Source organism: Myotis yumanensis, unplaced genomic scaffold, assembly GCF_028538775.1.
Source record: "Myotis yumanensis isolate MYYU_CA2020_CCGP unplaced genomic scaffold, mMyoYum1.0.hap1 SCAF_6, whole genome shotgun sequence".
Classification (NCBI taxonomy): domain Eukaryota; kingdom Metazoa; phylum Chordata; class Mammalia; order Chiroptera; family Vespertilionidae; genus Myotis; species Myotis yumanensis.
This window is the reverse complement of record NW_027223757.1, coordinates 73,205,427-73,222,328: the sequence shown is the minus strand read 5'-3', so window position 1 is coordinate 73,222,328 and position 16,902 is coordinate 73,205,427. Positions and strand designations below refer to the sequence as shown.

Here is a 16,902-nt window from a genome sequence, read left to right as displayed (position 1 = left end):
GCAGCAAATGAGATCAGGGTGGGCAGAGGAAAAAAACACACAACCTGCAGTGGAATAACATTTTGAATCTATAACTTATTAGGCTATTCTCAACAACTTTTGAAACTTTGCCACATTAATCCAACGACAGGTATGATCAGGGATTTAAACTTGCATGCAGCCCTGGTAAAATTTAGCCAGAAATTTCCCATCCTTGCTGCTGTTGATAATAATTCCCTTGAACAACGAGAAAAACATTTTTATAATATTTTAGGAAGTGTGTTTTAAGTAGCTTAACCTTTAGTTACAAATTCAAATATGAACTTGTGTTAAAATGACAATTTAAGAATGCATAAAGAAACATGAAAAAAAAATGACAAAACTGGAAATGCATAGCGAAGAAACATAATATGCAACCACAGCTACGTACGTGATGCTTGGCAAGTTCGATTTCAATGGCCTTAGGGTCTCCTCCCACAGGTTTCTGTTCATTTAACAAGCCCTCGGTGTGTGTCAGCCACGCCAGGAGCTCATCCAGAGCATGTTGGAACTGCCCCAGGGCTAACAGGGCGCCCTCCAGCTTATGCTACAGAAAAAGTGGAGAGGAAATAAACCCATGTATGAACGTGATATTGTGAATAACATATATTTATAAAACAAGGGCAATGAATCAATGCTTCCTACAGCATAAGTCTGTAAGCATATCCAGTGAAGCCCAATTGTCATAAACTTCTACATTCTAAGTCTGAAACGATTTATGGTTAAAAAATGGCATGTGACAGGCAGAGAGAGTTCTAATGAAACTAGAGGCCTGGTGTACGAAATTTGTGCACGGGTAGGGGGTCCCTAGGCCTGGCTGGCGACCAGGGCCGATTGGGGCCTTCCGGCTGCCAGCCTGGGCCTTCCTTCCAGTTGTTGGCCAGGGCCTCCCTTCCCCAGCTGCTGGCTGCCGGCCGGGGCCTTGGCCGGGGCCTTCTTTTGTTCCGTGCCACCACCTCCGCCCCTCCCCCCCTGCCCCCGGTGGTCAGCACACGTCATAGTGAGCGATCGAACTCCCAGTCTCCCGGTCGAACTCTCAAGGGGACACTTTGCATATTAGCCTTTTATAGATAAGAGAACTTAGGAGCATCAAAAGTTTATGTAATCACCTAATTTTAGTTTTTAATAATTATTTTACATTAATACATAAAATTGGGATTTTATAAATTCTTAAGAAAAGTCTTGGTACTTACCTGTCTGTTGATAATTCTCTCATCCAGACTATCCCATATCAATTTCAGTTCCATTAATGGGTCTTGAACAGTGTGTTTGTCACTTTCTTCTGTTACTTTCTTCAGCAAAAGCTCTGCTTGATGGTTCAGTCTTTCCATCTCTATCTGTTGTTGATAAGCCTCTGACTTAAATTGCTATTTTTTAAAAGAGATATACAAGAAAAATTTGCTGTAAGTTCATAACTTTAAACAAAAATAATTCTATGGGTTAGACCTGTATTCTAACTCATACTTCTTATTGGGGAGTGGGGTGAACAGGAATTAAAATGCAACACACAGTTTGCCAATAAAAGAGTTATAGAAAAAAAGGGAATTCTCTTTTCTTTACTCAATGTTTTCTGATGAAAAGATATTTCTATAACTTTGATATTTCACTTTTATACTCTACAATAAAAAAATTAACAAATTTCAGGGCTAAACTTATTCCAATGTCTAATTATATATATTCAATAAATGAATTTTGAAATTATAGCAAAGAAGAAAGCAAAATGTTATAGACATATATAAAACCCAGAAAAATATCTCTAAGACACTCAAATTAATATTTATTCCTCAAAAATATACACATATATTATATCCACTGAACATCTTGTTTTCTATAGCTGTGTTGTGTTCATTTAATATTTAGTTTTCCCTCTGACTCACCCACTGCTGACTCAGAATAACATTATTCTCTCTCCCTGTGCTTACTGACACATATTAGTAATCTTGCCTTTGCCAACCAATACAGGTTAACAAACGGTTGCTTGTAATAGGAAACTGTTCTTTCATAAAATATTTAATGTATAATAGTAAATAATTAAATGGTAAGTAATAACTAAGCAGCCCCTTAATTTTTTCAAGCATATGAAAATAATAATTAAAAAATAGTAACTAATGTATATAAGTTACTCTCCATAAACTAATAAAGAAAATAATTTTATTCTCAATTTAAACTAAGGACATAGAAGTGAGACCAGTTAGATAACTTTCCCATGATTGTTTAGCTAGTAAAGTGAATGAACTGGAATGCAATCTCAGACAACCTCATTTCATAGAGAGCCCTCCTAACCCACCTGCTATATGAAAACCACTGAGATACATGCAAATGACTAAAATAAATGGCCCTCCACAGCCATAAAAGTATATACAATATATCATGGGTTTCTACATGATCAGATAAAAAAGTAAAAAAAAAAACAAACCCAATCTAATGATGATAACAGTAAACTTCTCCAAAAATCCCCACTTTTTTTTTCTAAACGAAATATTCTATATCATGCTTGGAGATGAAAATGCTACAATTCTAAAGCCAAATCATAATTTTATATAAAAATCTAACAGAGTTCATTGGAAATGGGGTGATGTGTCTGTGGATGGACACTTAAAATCGGAAGGAAATCGCCGACCCCACTTTGATAAATGATCAGCACAGAGGAATTCAAAGAGGAAACAGTCCAGCCCTTTTCACAACTGGAGATGAAGAACCCCCCAAAACAAATTTAGAGAGGAAAGCAGATGGAAAATAAGAAACAAAACAAACATTTTGAGAAACACAATCATCCTATATGTGGTTCTTCAGCCTGTAAGACTAAATGAATTATTCTGAACACAATGAAGAAAATCAAAATGTTGCTCTATGTATATTGACAATAACAGACTATTGAATAATAAAGCTATAAAAGCCGAAACCGGTTTGGCTCAGTGGATAGAGCGTCGGCCTGCGGACTCAGAGGTCCCGGGTTCGATTCCGGTCAAGGGCATGTACCTGGGTTGCGGGCACATCCCCGGTGGGGGATGTGCAAGAGGCAGCTGATCGATGTTTCTCTCTCATCGATGTTTCTAACTCTCTCTATCTCTCTCCCTTCCTCTCTGTGAAAAATCAATAAAATATATTAAAAAAAAAAAAAAAAAAAAAAAATAAAGCTATAAAAATCCTTACAGTATTATCTACATATGGATAAAGCACACACATGACCCCTATACCTCATCCTGCCCCCCATGGGAGAATATGTCAAAGGCTATAAATTATATCTCAAATGTGTTTGCCTCTGGGTACATAACAGTTTGGGTGGCCAAAAAAGCTACCTTTTTGCTTCTTTGTATTTTCTGATTTTTTTCTAAAGTAAACAGATACTGATTTAATAAGAAGAAAACTATTAGTATTTTATATTCTTTATTTAAGGAACACTTATATACTGTTTAGTAGGTGAAGATACTATATTAAACCAGTTTCATAATCAAAATGTAATACTTCAATTATATAAAATAAATCCATTTACGTAAAGAGAATCCTGTGAGTCAAGAACCTGAAAATGGAAACAAAGTCTTTGACAAATTAGCCCTCGGCCATACCTTCAGCTCTTCAATCTGCTGCTTGACAGTTTCAAGATCTGTTCCGATCGGAGACATTGCAGCTAATTTACCACCTGCAATATCTACCCAGTCGAATATTGCCTGAAAAACACATTAGTGCACGTGTTATTATAACAGTACATCTGAAACTGCTTCAATATCTCGAGGTTATAGAAAAGTACAATCATAAGCCTGTGAAGATACTATGCAACGAGTCTATTTTACAAATAATAAAGATGGTTCATCTCAATAGGTAAAAGCTGCAATATACTGCAACAGTTGTCCAAAATATGAAATAGATGTCACCTCCAATTATGTATCCAAGTTTACAAAGAAAATTCTATTTTATAGAATTTTAGAATGTTAGGAACTTTAAATGCCCATTTGAAAAAAAGTTTTGTAAATTCGATCACAGGAAATAAAATTCTTTATACTCTCTTATGTCCCCCTAAAAGCAGAGTGTGTAAATATGTTGAAAGAAAAAGATTCAAACTCATCTACGTATCCAAATAGTCAAGAAACTTATTATTTGTCACTTAGGAAAATAAATATTTGGCTCAACTAAACCCTTCCATATCAATTAGGTTAGTGTTAAAATCCTGCAGATATAATGATTAATAGTGAGACTATTATTCTGAATTGCAACATAGACTTCAAAATCTCCTATTTTTCTTGTTACTTTTAGGTAATATAAACATCCTAAAAAGACTCAACTCAGATTTTTTCAGGTATTGACTACACAAAATTATTTTGCACTTTAATGAAGTTGCCAGACCATACAGTAGGGGGGAATCCTTGGGAAATATCTGGTATTATTTTTTAAGATTTTTTTATTGATTTTTTTTTAGAGAAAGAGAAAGGAAGAGGGAGAGAGAGAAACATCCATGTGAGGGCGAAACAAAGATCAGCTGCCCGCTGCTTGCCCCCTACCAGATATTGAGCCCGTAATCCAGGCATGTGCCCTGACCTGGATTTGAACTGGCAGCCTTTCGGTGCACAGGATGACACCCCACCCATTGAGCCACACCAACCAGGGCAATATCTGTTTTAAAGTTACCATTGATAAACTCTAAGAACTTAGGCAGCAACTTGGGAAGTAAAATTTATTTTACTTTACAACCAACCTCAAAACCTCTGGAACTTGTGGCACTTCTGACCCCTAGCTCCAGCCAGCCATAGCTAGTTAGTAAGTCAGGGTGCCCTTCATTCCCACAGGTGATGCTGCTGACCTACAATGGGCCTTGTGTTCGCCGCAGTGGTAATGAGACTGTATGAATCATGGTGTCTAGCCTGTGGCCTCCTATGGTTCATGGCTCCTGAGGTCAAATGGCTGCAAGTGGTGACAGTGACATCGCTAGCAATGAAGAAGGGCACAACTCAACGACTTCCTAAAGTACGTGACAATCGTGACCTGGCCTCACAGACCGAGAGCAGGAGCCTGATTAGTTACTAGTCACGGATATCTAACCAATGAATTACCACGCTGGTTGAGAAAGGGAAGGCTATGGAGGGGGAAAGTTAGAACAAGGTCTTTGTGTGTAGTGAATTTTTTCATCTATTTCCAAAGTCAACACGCCTTTCAGCTGGCATAAAGCCTGGCTTATGCTATTTATTTTTATAAATATAGAAATGGAGTGGCATAATAAAAAGGAAGAGATGTTGCCATCTGAGCTTCAATAATAATAGTCACTTGGTGTTATGGAAATACTTAGAAAGGCTTTTTCCATACGGTAGGAGGGAGAAAGATTCAACTCTTGCCAGCCTTAACAATAGAAAATGGAATGAAGTTAAGGAAGGTGGGGAAAGAAACAGCCCTGGGTTGGCCTCAATTGACAAGATAATTTTTAATATTTTTTTTAAAAAACACATTAAAAATGGCTAATAAACTAAATCAGACCCTGGAAGGGACGTTGAAAAATAGCTTTTAAAAGGAGAAAACCCTTTTTACACAACAGATTATGACATAATAAAATAGAAATCTATTTTTGTTCATGGGGAACACTGGCCTCAAATCAAATTTCTTTACTTCTGACGTTAGTGAAATTTGGTGATATTTTAGATGGTGTTTACTGCATTCATCTTACTCCACTCAGCTGTAGCACAGAACTCAGATGCAGGTCCATGTCAGTGCCTGGTGCTGAGCCATTTATGAAAAAGACTATGAGGGAATATTTTTTAAAATTTATTTTCCCTTTATTGATTAAGGTATTACAAATGTGTCCTTATCCCCCCAATGTCCTCTCATCCCCCCAATCCTGCCCTCACCCTCACCCCCTGTTGTCCACATCCATCGCTTATGCTTATATGCATGCATCCAAGTCCTTTGGTTGATCTCTCCCCCTCACCCCCACCCTCCCCTACCTTCCCTCTGAGGTTTGAGCATCTGATCGATGCTTCTCTGTTTCTACATCTGTTTTTGTTCATCAGTTTATGTTGTTCATTATAATCCACAAATGAGTGAGAGCATGTGATATTTATCTTTCTCTGACTGACTTATTTCACTTAGCATAATGCTCTGTGAGGGAATATTTACTTTCACTTGAAAAATTAAAATACTTCTTTCCACTGAATGTGTGTCTAAAAATGTATTTAAGTGTGTATATAAATCTACATATATTGCAAGTGCCAGAAATACCTTCTGAAGGCAAAACATGGATTGGAGTAGAGGAGGAAACTGCACACACCCTTGCAGTCCCCGGTGGTGCCAACGTGTAGATGTGGAGACATCGGTCAGCATGACTCCCTCTCCCAGCAGGTGCACCCTAATCCCCGTACCTGCAGTCCATCCTGGTACTGAACGGCAGCCTGCATCGCCTCCTCCAGTCTGTCCACCCGGTCTTTCCAAGCTTTATTGAGAGAATCCCATGCTGAATTTAACTACAATATAAACATTAGGACACCTTTATTGTCATACATTTTTAACTACTTCTATCCAATATGCTTTAGCGAATGAAACCTTTAAACACAGCTTTCTGGTAAGAGTAGAAAATGTACCTCATCTATACTCTTCTTGACAATGGGTTTATCGGGTTCCCCACATGCGGTGATGAGTTCGGAGCCCAGGTTAATCACTATCTCCAGCTCTTCCTGGAGCCCATCAATTTCTTCCCTGATGGCCTGGAATAAGAAATGGCAGCCGTAGAATTTTAAGCAAAACCACACTAAAACTAAAAAGATGTACACAAGCATTCATGGTAGTTATTTCTAGGAGGTGGGATTATGATCAATTTTCATTTTCTTTCTGTATTCTAAGTCTCTGCAATAAATCTTTTCAATGAGGAAAGATAACAGGTCAAATGGCTGCAAGATAACAGAAGAAATTTTTCAAGAAATAAAAGCATCCTTTGAGTAACAAATATCAAATGTTTATTAAAAGGGCAATATTTAAGAAATAATTCTATGTAACAAATACCAGAACAATTTTTTAAAGCACCAACACAACAATACTTATAAAACTTAGAAAGACATTTTGTTTTTCAAACTGACTTGTTTGACAATACACATTTAAAATAGGCATAAGTAAAACATGAGTTCAAAGACCTCACAGAAAATAATGTATTTGCTTAGCAGATTTAGCGTAATCTAGCTCTGGGTTTATATTTTTACCCTAGTACATGTAAACTACAAACAAATTAAAACAAACGAACAAACAAAAACCTGTAACAGAAATTCAGTCTTCTACCTTTGCTTTTATCTTCTTGGTTAAATGTATTTATTAATTCAAGAAACCTTTACCAAGCATAAAACAAGCCCTAAAATAGGGTTGAGCATACAAAGAAAAATAGGTATATGACTATTCCACTCATGGGGCTTGAGTTCATTAAGACAGACAAAGGTATAATTAATGATAAGTCATAATATACATAGAGTCCTCTGCCTGAGGAAATATGAGAACACCAACTATCTCTGCTAAGGAAACAAGAAAGGATTTTACATGGAGGGTAACTATCCAACTGCATCTTGAAGTTTGAGTGGGATTTGCCACAAGAGAGATAGGGAGGACAATCTAGGGTAGGGGTAGGCAAACTTTTTGACTCGAGGGCCACAATGGGTTCTTAAACTGGACCGGAGGGCCGGAACAAAAGCATGGATGGAGTGTTTGTGTGAACTAATATAAATTCAAAGTAAACATCATTACATAAAAGGGTACGGTCTTTTTTTTTTTTTTAGTTTTATTCATTTCAAGCGGGCCGAATCCGGCGCGCGGGCGGTAGTTTGCCCACGGCTGTTCTAGGGTGAGGAAATATAATGTGCAAAAGATGCAGATGCCAGAAAGAGCACAGCAGTTTGGGGGAAAGCCCCTGTGTGCACCACAATAGGAGCAGCAGAAGAAAATGGCTTTGGATACACATGGGCTGGCTGGCATATTCAGGCCCAGACCCTGTCTAGGGAGTCTGGACTTCATACGTAGGCAGTGGCTGCCTCTGAGGGGTTTGAAGTAACAACACAATAAGAGAAGATCAAGAGAGATGACTGGCAGCAGGGTGAGAGGCCTGGCAAGGAAAGAGACTGCAGGCAAGGGTATCACTTTGGATTACTTCAGAAAACGAGAGAGATGATGAGGCCCTGAAATAAGGCTGAAGCAGTAGGGATGGAGAAAAATCTTAAAATATACGCTGTCTTAAGTGAAATTTGTGGGTGTGCTAATCTCCTACTATATCACCATGCATTCCGCTTTCAGAACCAAATATAAATTTTAATAGAGTAATTTTGAATATTTACCAAAGGAATTCACTTTACAACATACTACAACTTATTTCTTCACTTTAAATGGGATACTCTGCTTACCTCTGCTGCTTCTTGCTGCTGTTTCACTATAGAGGGATCAATTCCAGGATCCTCCAGATCCCGGATGAAATCCTGAGTATCTTTTGTGGTCACGACCAAGGACATGTGATCACACCAGAACTTTTCTGCTAATTCCATTACATCCAGTAGTTTGGCTTCCCTTTCTTCCACCAGCGTGTGTATGTTCTCCCAAATGAAAACCATTTGGTCAAGCTTATCCTGAACAGCTATGGAGCGAAACAGTATCAAAATGGCAGTACGTTAGCCCTATTTCAGCAAGAAAGCAGAACATTTTAGTTCACACTAAAACGGTGATCCAATATGGTATCTAAAATTGGACCAAATGTTGGTTGATCCAGTCTTGTGAGTACCATTGGGCACAACAGCCTATTCCAGACAAATGTGAGATCTGAGGACACCCAGCTCCTCCTGGCTGAAGGCTCTTCCTGTTGAAAGTGGATGCTCAAGGGCAAGTGGGCTTACAAGAGACCTACGTCCATCTAGTGTCAAGTTCATCAAGTCTCCTTAATTCCAAGGAAAGGGAAATAACTACCTAAGTATATTCTTTATGGTCTCCAAATCAAGAGTACAGATGTCTGTTCAGTCCCAGGAATATAACAATGTAGGATATGTATTCCAGGCTTGCTTCTAGAGTACCCTTAACATGAATTTCCACTAACCTGTGGATGTTTTTCTTTTGAGCCCAGCTCATATCTTTTAGAATGGCTGGTTGCGGTCATGGTTGGTTGCCATTTCTGTGGCTAAGTGCGATAGAATATCCATTATAGGTAAGGTATTGTAGTTAGTAATGAGGAAAACAATCCTTAGGTTTAGTCTTACTGGTATTATGCTTTCACCAACTGGCTTAAAAGGTCAGGAGAATGTGTGCTTTTTGTATAGTGGCACACTTGGTATTTAACCGATTATTTTACAAACACAGGAAGACATTAACAAGGGATTAATGTACACAGCCCTTCAACCCCAAACACGTTGTATCTGTAATACCTTTTCTAAAATCTGGCACCCTGATATGCAATTGGACTGTGGTAAACAGCATGAACAGTTAGAATTGTTTTGAGAGTAAAGTTCAATTGTTCCCCTATCCTGAAATGATTACCTCTGGCAGATATGTCTTTATCAGTGCCCCCAGATCGAGCAATCATTTCCTCTCCCCGCTGTTTAAGAGTCTCATACAATGGCTGCAGCTTCTCCATGTCCACCGACACGTTCTTGTTTTCACTGATCTGCTCCTTGATCTTCTCCACCTCAGCAGAGATGGAGGGCGGCTGCCTCAAGCGCTCCACGATGCGGTCCAGGCTCTCAAGAATCTGGTCTATCTTGTCATGGAACTGGTGGTAACATAAAGGGATCACTTATGGGAAAATGATCTGTGATACCCAATGTGAAGATTTAAATAAATAAAAACAAAACACATACAAAACCACATCTACTTAATGTCACAATCAAGAACTAAATCTTAGTCCTTTTGTTGATAGATCCATCCAAAAAATTATATCCCGCTGGTGTATCAAGACATCCTGAAACCATAATTCACAGTCAGACAGACATGGCCTTCTCTGCACCACACTACTTATGTAAACTGGATTGCTTCTAGCAAGTAACTGAGTGATTCATTAAGAAATGGTATATTTTAATGTGTAAGTGGGACGACACCTGACAGCATTTCACCTACTGCTTCACTTTATCTTAATTCAAATTAATGTTTTAAAGTAAGTTAAATAATCTGGGTGTTTGTCTATCAAAATGGATTTTTTTATTTACTTTTACTGATTCTTTTGGCATCCTAGAAAAGTTATATTAATAAATGTGAAATTCATGGGTAGTTTTGGTTAAAGGAGTTTAAGTTATAAGATTCCTGAATGGGAAAATGTTTGATGCTGAAATGAACATTTGTATTTAATTCATGATCAAAGACATAATCAGATTAATGTAAGAATTTTAAACTTTTGTTTGTGAAGTTACCATAGACAGTGAAGCAAAGTTATAAAAACTTGTTCATTCATAGATTCTACACTATCCTCAACATTAAAGGAATCATCACTCACTCGACATTATAGAAGATGGACCACTAAATATCAGCATATCTAATAATAAAAACCAAATCTTGAAAATAGAAATGGCAGGTAATTTAGAATGTAACTTCTTAAAAAAAGATATAATCAAAAACAGAAAATACAATTTTCCAACTTTATATTTCTCCTTCATATTCAGCCTATCATTCACTCTTTATTTCTTTTTCTATTTTATTTCATTTTTTCTATTACCATTTATCCCCTCTATGCTGTCTTCCACTTCCACTCTGTTGTCCATGTCCACGAGTTCTCTCTTATTTTTCTTTTTTGCTCAATTCTTTCTTATTGCCTCCTTGGGAGTGCTTCATTCATAGTGATAATAACACCTTCTACATTCTATTCTGGATGGACACATTTAAATATTTGGGCAATGTGGACAACTGTATTTCTCAAGTCATTGAAAATTATTTTTTATTACATCTACAAGCAGGCAAAGAAATATAAGGACTAGACTCAAGCAAACACCACCTCTGAGAGGTGAAGATATCAATACTCAGAGATAATGTAGTGAAATGATATTAGTTGAAATTTAATCAGGAGATGCCGGGAAATGTCTTTCCATGCTCTGTTGTTTGAAAGAACCCAATCGTATTTCTGGTGCACATCATTACCTGAGTAGATTGAGAAATGGCTTCATCCAGGGCCACAGCTCGCTTTTTGACATCTTCTTTAATTTGACTGTAAAGGCTGTCAGCTGCCACATACTTCTCTTGGATAGAAAAGCCCTCCTCTGGGCTCAGTTCCAATAACTGTGGCCCAGTTTTGTTCATCTTATCTATATGAGGCTTGTGTTCGGCTATCAACTCTCGCAGTTGCTATAACAAACCAAACAGCTTCTCAGTATCTGAGGGTCACACCTCCATATTACAGCTGTCTACAACCCCAATGCATCCAGCTGGCAGGAAACTCCAAACAAACACCCTCCCCTCACAAGGCATTTAATACACGATGGCTTGTACAACTCTTTGCCAGAAAGAGATGCCCCTGACACAAAGATTAAACAACAGTCCGGTCGTGTCAAAGTCCCTTTAAGGACACATGCAAAATGTTGGTTGAGGGAAAGAACGTATTCTAGTTCATTATGCATTTTATACCATCATATATTTTGACAAGAGTATTAGCCAAGGGTCATATAACATAAAAAGATTCTGAACTTACTATATGTCCCCAACACACAGAGACTAAGCCATAACTCTTGGTGTCTCTTTATGCACCATCATAATATATACAAATATTAATTAAAATAAAATAAAGAAGGGGGGAAGCAAAAAAAGAAGTAAGAAAGAAATGAAGAAAGGGAGGGAGGAGGGAAGGAAGAAGGTAGGGAAGGAAGAAAGGAGGAAAGAAGGAAAAGGAAGGAAGGATAAAGAAAGAACTTCAGCAGAAGGTAGCCACAAAGCTGAGAGAAGAAAAAAACTATACATAAGGCTACATTAGGTGAGGTAAGCCCACAAGGCATTGTAATTATATGTAAATCAATATAAAAAATATGTAATGTATATTATATTACACATATATGTATTAATCTAGTCTATGTACATATATGATATATGACATATAAATATATACATATGAATGAACTATTTGTAGTTACTTTTATACCCAGATGATTAATGCTATATACCATCCCATAAAAGCTGTGATATAATTAATGACATACACAATGTGATCTTTCCACATGAGTCTTTTCACTGCAAAACTGGATAACAGGTAAGCAACTCTGAGGTAAGCGAACTGTGCAGACCAGAACAGAATATTGCTAAAATGCCCTACTCATGTAAGATGTCTAACTATATTTAGGAAAACATCATAAAAATCATGACTCTTTCAGTAGGGAATACAGCATTCCTTTTGACATGGAGCTTACCCGGTGTTCCTCCTGTTGTTGTCTTAGAGTTTCATACTCAAGGGCAGGGGCAGGGAGCTGAGAGATGATTCTTTGTGTTTCTGTCAGCCATGGCCAAAGTTCTTCATATGTTTCCCAGAACTGGTTAACCAGGGACTGTGCCCGTTCCAGCTGTAGATATCTCTCTGAGTTTATCTGGCAGATGGAGTCATAGTTCTTCAATATCTTGTCCAGTTTTTTCTAGAAATAAATATGATGAAATGCGTGTAACTGGTGAGGTGGGCCAAGTAGCACACGTACCCAAGAACGTTTGGTCCACTACTAGACTCCTGGTGCCGAGGAGACACTCAATGATGTATGTTAAAGGAATAAATCAATGAAAGCTATTTATATTTTAACTGTTACTATGTATTAAAAAGTTCATTTTAAATTAAAGAAAGGCCCTCTTGGTTCATATCCATGTTTCTGCATGTGGCAGGATTTCCTTCTTTTTAAAGGCTGAATAATATTCCAGTGTCTGCTAATATGAAGTGTTTTTAACACAAAAAAAAAAACAACACCTATACATATGCATATGTAAGCAATAGCAAAAATGTGGAACATCTTAAAAGTACAATGATTAGAGATCAGGCTGGTAAATTATGATATATTCATATAGAATTCTACACACTCATTTAAAATCATGGAATTTAATGACATAACTTCACAAAAAAGATGTTAAGTGAAAAATTCCAAAATATAAATAAATAAACACAAAAGCAAGGCCTCAAATTTTTATAAGTAAGACAGTGACCTCTCTAAACATAATGAGCAAAATTCAGTGTCTTCTAGGTTAGAAAACATCTCCTGAGTCTAGCAACATTTACATTACTTTCTCAAAAAAAAAAAAAGGACTACCTTTCACTAATGAAATTATAGCAGGAACTGCTAGTCAGCAAAATTAATTACATATATTAGAATAAATGTAGAACATTATGCTATCCACTGATTTCATGGGGTGGTCACAGTGATTTAGGTTATGGTATAAATCCACATCATAAACTAATAGCAGAAGATAAAGCAGAACAGTGGTCTAATGAACCACAGAATGACAGAAATTATTTCATGATGACCTATGCTATTCATGTCAGAATCTTTACAAAAATAATAAAGGAAAGATTAAATTATAAACAAGTAAATTGCCATTGTGGAGGATAAATAAAAGAGAAAGTATCAATATATAGTGTACACTGTATTACTTATCTATGTTATATCTTAAAAGAAATGCATACCCTTTAAAATGTGATCTTAGGCATAGGCATTTATATAATTTAATTTTTGCCATGGAATATTTTCCTATTAGAAGTGTTAATTTCTTTAGGCTGTTCAGATGTCAGAATGTGAAATAATGCGGCTGGGTTTCCATCAATTTAAAGACTCCTTAAAACTACATAAACTGGATGCTTCCTGAATTACTCAGCTCATTTTTTTCCCCCTATACAGCTTACAGTAACTTCCTACAGCATGGATTTCAGCATTAGAGAGAACCACATACTCTGGTTTTTCTTCCAGCTCAAGAGGCCCAAATGTTTCTGAAGTATGTAAACAACAGTTGACATTTATAATAACAATTTATAACAATAATAATGGCAATAATACAGCTAACATTAATTGAATCCTTAATGCACACCAGTTAATCAAGGGCTCAAATTTGAAAAGCTTTTCTGTATATTATAAAGATTGCCCCAGGGTGACTCCCTTAAGGAATACTCCTTTCACTGTTATTCTTGAAGCTTGAAAAATGCCTTATTTGCAACTAATGATTTAGCTGTTTAAACGGCAGCTGTGGATAAAGGAAAAGTGCTTTCCTAGGGCTGAAAGCTCAACAGATGCCTTTATTCAAGAGTGTCACTACCAGTCACAGAGACAAGATTATACCTTCATTGACTGCTTTTCTTCTTCACTGCACGTGGTCATGATTTTATGTCCAGATTTAACAAGTTCATCAATAATATCCTTGTGTCTCAAAATTTCCATGGTAAATGCCTGTGATTTACAAAAACACAGATTTTTTTTTAAAGAGAGTGTAAGAATAAAATGAAAACAATTAGGCAAAGTAGCTGAAAATATCAAGCCACACTAGTGGAGTTCAGCAAAGTCAAGCATGCAAGCACATTTTCTAGCTGAGCAGATAATGGAGATGTAATTGGAAATGCCCTTCACCTTTTGAACCTGCAGCTGAGTGGCCGTCTGGTCTTGCTCAAGCCTGATGTCACCCAGAGACATCAATTTCTTTTCTGTTTCAGTAATCCAGGATATCTCGGCATCGGCTGCTTGGTCAAACTAAACAAAAGATAAATAATTAGGTCAGCAAGTTCCTGTAACTGGTGCCAGAAAAATACCTATGTACATATCTTTTAAATATCCTTATTACACAAGTGGAAAAACCTGAGCTTATCTCTTCATTGCATCCTGAAATGATTCATGATAATGACTGAAGTTACAAAGAAAGGAAAACAACTTTCACAGAGTAATTAAACACAAGCTCTTAAAGCATGTTGAATCCACAGCACGGCATCCATGATTTTAGGACACCTAACACTGCTGCCTTCCCTCTGGTAGTCACAAGCATTTTCTCCCTCGGAGCACTATCCAAATTGGACAGCTATAAAAGTCAATAGCTGAACACCATCTTTCAATCATTTCCTCATCACTTTAAACCATATGATATGCAGGTAGCAGTCTGCTATCAAAGTATACGATTCCTAGCAAAAAAAAAAAAATGAAATGTTCCCGTTTTTTATTATCTATGTGTGTATAAATGTATGTATAATGTGTTTCTACACATAGAGTATGTCTCCAAATGACTCATGTACAATTTTTACATCTCATTTAATAATAGCAGAAAACATATTCAAGAGCTTTCTTAAATATTTCAAGAGATTTTTGTTTTCCTGATCATAATAGTAATTCATGGTAGAAATTCATACGATACAGAAAAATATGCAGAAGAAAATTAAAAACTAGAGGGAATACCATTGGTATTTTAGTGAATTTTCTTCCAGGAGTTGAGAAGGTTTGTAAAGGTCTGTATAATACTGTATAAACAGTTTCATATCCTGCTTTTTCATTTATTATGAACATTTCCCATGGCATGTTCTTTTATGTGTGATTTTTAAATAACACCATTGTATTCTAGCATACTTGGATATTTTCATTTAGGGTCTCTGCATTTTTGTGTGTGATTATATAAACAACCCTGTAATGAATATCTTTGTATATGAATCTCCACTGGCATCTCTAATTAGTTCCTTAGGGTAGATTCCTAGACGTTGACTACCAAGTCAGAGAGCGTGACCATTTTCAATACCTTACATCAGATAAGCCCCAATGCCCCCCAGGGCCAAGCACTTATCATGTACAAGTAAAGTGAGTAAGTGACACCACAAGCACCAACAACAAATGGCAACTAACAACAGCCTCAGCTGGAAGATTTAACGGGGAATGGACATTGTGAGTATTCAAGTCCGGTACTGCCAGACCTTCTAATTTTTTAAGAGAACCTGGAAATCCAGAAGGGGGAAGGGGGAAACTAGGTGAGGAGTGAGAAGGGTGGGGATAAGAAACTAGACTGAAAAAGAATTCACATTTTTAAGAGTCTATGCAACATTATGCAGACTCCTGAGAGGATGGAGTGAAAAAGAAAAAAAATCATTGACTAATCAACAGCTTCAGATGTGGAAAAAGAAGTCTCCTTTAAAAACACGTGGAAGAGTCCTCTGTGCATGGATTACTAGCTAACGTGGTTAGAAAGCAGATGTGTTATGCTAAGTGAAATAAGCCAGTCAGAGAAAGACAAATACCGTATGATTTCACTTCTATGTGGAATCTAATGGACAAAATAACAAACTAATAACACAGTCATAGATACAGAGAACAGACTGACAGCTGTCAGAGGGAAGGGGGGTGGGAGGGCTGTGTGAAAAAGGTGAAGGGATTAAGCAAAAAAACAACAACAAAAATCTCATAGACACAGACAACAGCATGGCGGTTACCAGAGGGAAGGGGGGTAGGGGAACAAATGGTAATAGAAGGAGACTTGACTTTGGGTGGTGAACACAATACAATATACAGATGATGTATTATAGAATTGGACACTTGCAACCTATATAATTTTATTAATCAATGTCATCCAAAAAAAATTAAAAAAAAATTTTAAAACAAGTGCAAGAGTCTTCTATGCATGGATTATTAGCTTTAAAGCCATATACTGTACAATGGAACTTCATTACATGACTCACTTAAAGAGCACAGAACTGAAATAAACAGCCCAGGCCTTCTACCTGAGTGCAAAAGATATCCGAATAAAATTCAACAGTAATGATTTGTTTTCTTCTGCTGGTCCCTGAAAAAATAAAGCGACACAACATCCCTCTTGTTTGTGTTCAAGCAATTTTTAGTATTTATATGACAGTCCTAATAAAGAAATTCAGGCTGTTAGTGTTAATATTTGCTTAATACCACATCTCCCTCTCTTTTAAAAAAAAGTAGCCAATGAAAAACAGTATGATGATACCATCCAAGTTGCCAAAATGGAAAGCTGAAACTCAAG

The 16,902-nt window shown here is 36.9% G+C and overlaps 1 protein-coding gene across 20 annotated transcripts in view; it reads right to left on the bottom strand.

The window, feature by feature from the left end:
* DST (dystonin) overlaps window positions 1-16,902 on the bottom strand; it is a 432,285-nt gene that overhangs the window by 42,532 nt on the left and 372,851 nt on the right. For all 20 annotated transcript variants that reach the window (XM_070418341.1, XM_070418345.1, XM_070418343.1 and 17 more), the window contains 11 exons: window positions 14,514-14,633; window positions 14,229-14,336; window positions 12,333-12,551; window positions 11,077-11,280; window positions 9,490-9,721; window positions 8,373-8,599; window positions 6,579-6,701; window positions 6,360-6,461; window positions 3,585-3,686; window positions 1,212-1,385; window positions 410-565 (listed from right to left, as the gene is read on the bottom strand). In XM_070418341.1, coding sequence (XP_070274442.1) covers window positions 410-565; window positions 1,212-1,385; window positions 3,585-3,686; window positions 6,360-6,461; window positions 6,579-6,701; window positions 8,373-8,599; window positions 9,490-9,721; window positions 11,077-11,280; window positions 12,333-12,551; window positions 14,229-14,336; window positions 14,514-14,633 — 1,767 coding nt within the window. The remainder of the gene's footprint in view (window positions 1-409; window positions 566-1,211; window positions 1,386-3,584; window positions 3,687-6,359; window positions 6,462-6,578; window positions 6,702-8,372; window positions 8,600-9,489; window positions 9,722-11,076; window positions 11,281-12,332; window positions 12,552-14,228; window positions 14,337-14,513; window positions 14,634-16,902) is intronic.